Source organism: Camarhynchus parvulus, chromosome 4 (assembly GCF_901933205.1).
Source record: "Camarhynchus parvulus chromosome 4, STF_HiC, whole genome shotgun sequence".
NCBI classification, from domain to species: Eukaryota; Metazoa; Chordata; class Aves; order Passeriformes; family Thraupidae; genus Camarhynchus; species Camarhynchus parvulus.
The window spans coordinates 70403075-70410628 of NC_044574.1; the positions used below are offsets into that span (position 1 = coordinate 70403075).

The 7554-nt window shown below is 46.5% G+C and overlaps 1 protein-coding gene across 3 annotated transcripts in view; it reads right to left on the bottom strand.

The window, feature by feature from the left end:
• GAB1 (GRB2 associated binding protein 1) overlaps window positions 1–1444 on the bottom strand; it is a 94912-nt gene extending 93468 nt beyond the window's left edge. For 2 of the 3 annotated variants that reach the window (XM_030948122.1, XM_030948120.1), the window contains exon 1: window positions 619–1444. In XM_030948122.1, coding sequence (XP_030803982.1) covers window positions 619–690 — 72 coding nt within the window. In that variant the 5' untranslated portion in view covers window positions 691–1444. The remainder of the gene's footprint in view (window positions 1–618) is intronic. The other variant, XM_030948121.1, reaches the window with a different exon arrangement.
• Between the last annotated feature and the right edge of the window lie 6110 nt (window positions 1445–7554).

Below are 7554 nucleotides of genomic sequence, written 5' to 3' on the forward strand. Positions count from 1 at the left end.
GCATCCCCGGTTCCCGCCGTCTCCGGGCCACCAGCCTCGGGTGCAATCCCGCCGGGAGCGGCGCGGAACCTGGGCAGCCCCCGCCCTCCCTGGGATCGGGCACCAGCCCCGGGATAGCAAGTGTTTACGTTTAAAAATACATATATACAGAGCCCGGACCAAGAGGGAAGAGGGGAAAACTCCGCCCCTTCCCTTGGAAATGCAATGAAAGCTGGGCTGAAACATCTGACCGCTCAGCGCCACTTTTTTAAGGAAGAAAAGAAAAGAAAAGAAAAGAAAAGAAAAGAAAAGAAAAGAAAAGAAAAGAAAAGAAAAGAAAAGAAAAGAAAAGAAAAGAAAAGAAAAGAAAAGAAAAGAAAAGAAAAGAAAAGAAAAGAAGAAAAGAAGTAAACGCTAGGGAAGCGGCAGGGACGTGGCGTGCAGGAGTCCCGGCTGGAACGGGGAGGCGGCCGGGAGGGCGGCTCGCCCGGGCCCGGTCGGGAGGGATCGCGCGGGGAGGCCGGGCCGGGCCGGCGGGAGCGGGAGGCGAGCGCGGAGCTCCGGCGGGAGAGAAGCGGGGCAGGGAGGAATGGAGGGAGTAAAGGGGAGCGCGGCCCGCAAGTGGGAGAGGGCACTCACGTAGCGTTTCAACTTCTTCTCCGGCGGGGACTTTCGGAGCCAGCCCGAGCAGACCACCTCCCCGCCGCTCATGGCTGCGCCGCTGCCCGCCGGGGCACTCCCTCCGCCTCCTGCTCCTTCTCTTCCTCAGGCAGCGGACACAGGGAGCCGCGATCGGCGGCGGCGACAGCACCGCGCCCGGCCCGGCCTCCCGGGGCTGCGGGGCGAGGGGCGGGACGGGGCGCAGGGTGTGTGTGTGTGTCTCTCTCTCACACAACAGCCCGCCGGAGCGGAGCGGGGCGGCGAGCGGGGCTGAGGCGGGAGGGTCCCCCCTGCCTCCTCCTCCTCCTCCTCCTCCTCGCCCGCCGCCGAGTTACACGGACAGCGAGAGAGACGACAGGGGCGGCCGCCTCGCCGCCACAACTTCGGCGTCCCGGGGCAGGATCCAGGATCCAGCCACCGCCCCGCGCCGGTGGCGCCTCCTCCGCGCCGCCGGGACCCTCCCGCTGGGCAGGGCCGCGGGGGGCTTACTCTTGCCCGTCCCTCCGAGCTCAGCGTCGGCCGCCGTGGCTCCCCGGTCGCTCCTTCCCCTTCTTCCTCCTCCCCCTGCGCCGGGAGGAGGGGATCGGCAGCACTCCTGTCTTCCCTTCCTCGCCTTCCTTTCCGCGGGGAGTGGCGGGGCGGGGGTCTGGCCTCGAGGCTGGGGCCGTGGCCCGGGGCTGGCTCCGCTCCCTGCCGGCCAGTGAGGGACGGCTTTGCCCTGGAATTCACGGCGCCGTGTCCTCCCCAAACCCTCTTTTCCCCGGCGCCGAGCGGTGCGGCCGCCCCGGCCGGCCCCGCCTGCCCCCGCCCAGTGCCGCTCCGAGTGCCGCAGCTCCCCCCGAAACTCTGCCGGAGCCTTTTCAAACAACAAGGGCTTGGAAGCAGGGTGGGAGGGACGGCCGGCCGGCGCTTCCAGAGGGATCCTGGGAGCTGTAGTCGGCGGTCGGTGAGAACTGCGGCGGCGCGGCCGGGAGCGGAGGGGTCGGGGGCGCGGGACGGACTCGGTCCTTACGAGGAAAACAAATAAACAAACAAAGCCCCGAGCAATAAAACAAAGAAACAAAACCCAACCTAAAGATCCCTATTAAAAGTGCATTAAAAATAGCGCGGCCTAAGTAAATTCCTCTTAGCAAGTCTAAAACTGCCGTAGCAAAAAAAGGAAAAAAAATTTAATTATCCAAATCGTTCACCATCTCTGCTGTGAGTGCTGTCTCTTCCACTCTCTCAGGAAAGGGTGAGTAATAACATACAAATAAGTACGTTATTTGTAACATAATAAAGTGCCGTCTCTTCCATTCTCTCATACAGGGTGAGTAATAACATACATATAAGTAATAACAAACTAATAAATAGTATCAATAAACAATATATTCTTAAATAAAGAAAAAGAATAGTACGCTTTTAACAAAAATAGTTTTTTTTTTAACAATTTTTTTTTTCAGATTACTAAATTGCAGGTTCTGGAATGGGATCACTGCTGTGTTATCTAGCCCCAGTGATCTTCCACTGCAGAGAAATAGTCCCCCTAGTATGCCTTGGCTGAAGGGAGCCCAACGATGCTACCATTCATCTAGGTATAAGTGTATTAAAAAGTTCCAAAGCACTGGTTGTAGCATATAGGGGCATTAGAAGAAATAACAGGGAAAAAGAAAGGAGAAAGGCTGAGGTGTTAAAATCTGTGCATCAATTTCAACATAAATCTTTTCAGATAATTATGATATTATGAAGCATTATTAAGCACTACAAGAAAGAGCATCAAACACGTATTTTGCCAAAAGCATTTGAGATAAAAAGAGGTGAACATTGGCCTTTAGCAATACTCAAAGCACATGAATCTGAGCATTCAAACCGTGACCACAGAAATCCTTGCATGAATTTCTGCACACCATTTCAGCTTCCTCAGCAGGGCTTGGTGGAAACAATAAAAAAGTGATTTGGTTGGTAAACATGAACTCAAATTGTATTCTTAGGTTTAGATTTCAATCTGGGTTTCAGTGCAACTCTTTTGTTTAAACCACTAATGCCATTGTTTAATAATCTCACCATTTGAGATTATCCAACTGCCAGATAAGACCACAAAATTTCCCAGTTTTCTTTAGAACCCTGGAGACAACTTAGTATTTAGAACATGTGGAGTCAGTGTGAACTAACTAAAAATGCCATTGGCACTAGGGCATTGTGACATGATCCCATAGTTCATTTGAATCCCATTAATTAACCCATGCCTTGAAAGCCAATCAAAGAAAGCTTGTCTTGGCTTAAGCAGTCTCCGTGGAGGCACCAACTAAACAAGTTATCTGGTCCAGAGACACAAGATTGTCCCTGAGGTCAAATTTCAAAACATTACATTTGTGTTCTAAAACATGCTGAAACAAGTGTCAGCCTGGACTCCAGCTCAAGTTTTCATGTATTTGTTTATCAGTTTTGTGAGGGGGTTTCATCCCTGTCACGTAATGATAAAACATATGCTAGGGAAAAAGAGTTAATGTCATAGTTGAATAATATGCAATAAAGCTTGCCTTTTTGACCATACTTAGTTGTTGAGCCTAGTCACAAGCCCCAAGACTGGACATAAAATGTTTTTATTGCATCATGGAACTGAAGAAAGCATAATACAGCAAAAAACAATTTCCAAATGTTAAGATGTTGTCTCACAGACTAGACTGCTCCTTTCCTAGTCATTTCCTAGGCAGTGGATTTCCTTTTCTGCTCTCATTTGAGCTACCCATCCACAGTCCCATTGGTGCCTTCACTTACCATCTCAGGAGAGGGCTGCACAGAGCTGTACCTCTCTTTCCAAGTCAGTGAATAGCTAGAAAATCCAAGAATATTAATTCTGTGGATTTCTGTGCATATCCAGCAGTGTTCCGCAGTTCATAATATAGATGTCCCGTATTAGGGTAAACTGAAGAAATTAAGGGTAATGAAATGCATAAAGAGCATAATATTTTGATCTGACTCTTAACAACTGCATATTTATAACTATAAAACTCTCTATGAAGAGAGTGGTGAAATAATTACACTAGTCAGTTCCTCCATGTAGAAAAATTTTTACACTCAGACAGCTTAGGCTAGGGCATAATTTCCTAAACTTAAGGATAAAAGTCACAAAGACCTCTGTTGAGAATAACTGTTTGAGCTATACTTCTGTCTTGAAAGTTTAAACAACATTAAGCGTGCCCCATTTTGAAATTCTTCCGCAATACAGCTTGTGCTTGGAAGAACCAAACTCCCTTCAGGGCTTGAAGGACTGTAACCATATGTCAGGACACGACCACCTTCTCCCCTCACTTTGTTCCCTCGGGTTATTTCTCTGCCGTTCCTTGGAAAGCCTGGAAGATAAAGTTGTTTCAAGTTCAATTATTTGCACTACATAGGTCTTTGGTATTTGAGTACAGGGCCCTTGAGGAAGAAGAGAGAAAGAAAGAGAATTTTTTTTCTTGGAAGAAAAGTTATTTTGCCTGTTTTTAACAAGGATGTTGCAATGACAGCTGTTGGTTTTGAAGAAGATGTGGCCAGCAGAGCAGCTCAAGAAGGGAGCTCTGAAGGGATCCATCCTCTGCCTACAGTGCCAAATTCTGCTACAGGATTGGGAATGTTTGGAATGTTGCCATTTCTGGATCCCATATAGCCATTGCCATCTGAAAAGTCCCTGTGCTGTGACTGGACATTGTGACCAACCTGCAGCGCACACAATGCTCAATAAACTGCACTTTAACCGGTGAGGTGATGCCATGGTGTCATGGTTTGACACTGGCACAATACAGAGTAGCTGGTTGCTGGACTCTTTTTATACAGCCATGGACAGAACCATGCTTCCTTGTGACACAGAGGCTGCATCCAGGGGGTAGGCGATGGCTCAGAACTGAGAGGGTTCAGTTTGGTGCCCCTCAGCCCCAGGGGGCAAACAAATTTGGGGGGGACAGGATGTCCCGAAAGTGAGAGACTGTGCCCTTTTTGGAACTGGACAAAGCACCCTTAAAAAGGACAAGCCTAGAAGCAGCTCTGGTCCATGTTTAGTGGTGAGAGTGCTGGATATGAAAAGGAAGGGGTCACCATGGTGCAAGAAGGACCCCTTCTCCTCTTGATGAACTGAGGTGTATTTTCAAAAAATGTCATGGTTTGACCCTGGCACCATGCCAGTGCCCCCATGAAAAATACCTCTTCCCTGGTGTCTGCTGTGAGATGTGACCAGGAATAAGCAAAGCAGACTCCTACTTAGGAATAGAGGGAAAAAAAATTTATTAACTAAACTACAAGAGAAAAGGATGGACACACACACACACACGGAAAATGAAAACTTCACAAAAGCATTTCCTCCTCCCCCCACCACATTTCCAATACATCACCCAAATTTCACCATCAGTCCATCACCAAAACCTTCAGACACTCAATCAATCCTCAGTTCATCAAGAGGAGAAGGGGTCCTTCTTGCACCATGGTGACCCCTTCCTTTTCCTATCCAGCACTCTCACCACTAAACATGGACCAGAGCTGCTTCTAGGCTTGTCCTTTTTAAGGGTGCTTTGTCCAGTTCCAAAAAGGGCACAGTCTCTCACTTTCGGGACATCCTGTCCCCCCAAATTTGTTTGCCCCCTGGGGCTGAGGGGCACCAAACTGAACCCTCTCAGTTCTGAGCCATCGCCTACCCCCTGGATGCAGCCTCTGTGTCACAAGGAAGCATGGTTCTGTCCATGGCTGTATAAAAAGAGTCCAGCAACAAGCTACTCTGTATTGTGCCAGTGTCAAACCATGACACATGGTCACATGGAATGTGATGACTACATACATGTGGTCACGATGCTGGTGCTGCCTCGCAGCTCAGGAAGCACGTGCAAGATGCCTTAATTCCTCCACTGACCTTGTGTTCTTCCACAACTCCATTCCAAAGTCTTTAAACGGGTTCTCCAAAATGCTGAAGTAGACTATTTATATGTTGTATTAGACACGTTTACAACAATACAGTAATACATTATGCAACTATACTTCTACATTACAGAATTACATTATAACAGTATACACAATACAACAATACTTCTATATTACAGCAATACATTACAACTTATACATTATAACAGTTACCTTACTAACAACATCTATCTCTTCTAGTTGAGGCGGTCATAACTCAAAGTAAATACCTCAAATGTCCCAAACCAAATCCCTCAAATGTCCCATAATTATTACTTGTTGGTGGCTCACCTATTCCCAGGTGTCTTGATTGAGATAATCAGGTCTAGACCTCTTTGTGGCTTCCACCTGCCACTCTCTGTTTCACCAACGCCGCCTCCCCCACTCCGTCCCAGTGGGTTACAGTAGCCCTAAACACTAACACATTACAGTAAACCTTACAACAAACACTAATACATTACAGTAAACATTACAACTACAGAGTCCATCCCCTCCAGGGGCTTTTCCCAAAGCATCCAGCCAGAAGCATCTGCAGCTAATCCAGCAGCGATCCAATGAAGGATATTGCTGCCAGACTGCCACAGAGCCCTGGCATGTCCAAAGCTTCTCAACCCTCTCCTGGGGTCCATCTTCTTCTGATAACAACAGAGTCCATCTCCTCCAGGGGAACTCACCACCTTCTCCAAGGTGTTCTGATAACAACAGAGTCCATCTCCTCCAGGGTCTTCTTCTGGTCTTTCTCTCCTGGGGTCTTGGGATCCTTCTCTTTTCTACTGGGGTTCCTGGTCTTTGCAGCAGCCTCCTCCTGGGCAGCCTCCTCAACAGCCATACAGCTCTTCTTGCAGTCTTCATCTGGCTCTTACACTCTCTTTGGCTGACTCCACCCTTTTATGCTCCTTGTTCTTAATTGCTTACAGGTGTATATGCCACTTGTTCTTAATTGGCCCCAGCTGCAACTCATTGGGGAATACTGTGCCCCCTTACCATTCTCCCTACATTTATATATCTTGCCAAATAAGTAGGTCATGTGGAAATCCATTTGTCTCTGGTTTGCTTGCCAAGTCGTCTTGATGAAGGAAGCAGGAGCTGATAGAAGAGGAGAATATACATGGGCTTGCTTTCAGAAATATAAATGATGCTAATTTCTCATGCAAACAGCTTAAGAATTCTGGACTTGCATAATAAGATGGTGCTCACTACAGCACTATCTTTGTGTTATACTTCTAGTATGAAAACCTTTGCATTCCTCTCTGGTTTCACCTTGCAGTCACAGACAGCTGTGGCTCCTGATAGTGATCCCTAAACTCCTCTATGCCCCTTGCTTATATTTGAACACAAAATTTGACCAAAAAAAAAAAAGAACCAAAGGTCTAATTAAAAAGTATAAATTAGTTTAACAAAATTTTTTGCATGTCAATCTATATCCCAAAACATCTTTAGATGTTTATGTAAGAATGAATCAGTGAAAAAAAAAGAAAGATTCTTTAAGTTTGCAAAAATCTGCATTGATATATTTCTTTTAATCTCAAATACTTCCATTTTGATTTCAAAATTATTCCCAGATAAATTTAATCTATGTAGTTATTTTGGTCAGTTTGTGGATGACGTTATTTACTGTTTCTTTCAGACTGTAGTTATTTAGATTATTTGGCAAACAGATTGAGGAAAGTAATACAAAACAGACATAATTAAAAGAGATGACTGTATGTCCACACACTTTAGAGTTGTTTACTGGTTGTTAAGCTACCTCATCTCTTTTCTGTGATTACTTTTAATATTGATGCAGGCAAATAAAGGCAAGAGTATACTGCAGAACTGATACAAAAACAGGAGCAGTTTTCAGTTCTGCGTAGCTGTAATACATTGAGATTTCCTTTGTGTATTCTGTGGAAAAATCTCATTCCTGATTCTGGAGTGGAAATTCACTGGTAAATGTTTGTCCTCTGTTTTTTTGCCAGAGGATCAGTTGACTACCTTATTTCATGCAAGGGAATTTCCCCTTTTTTC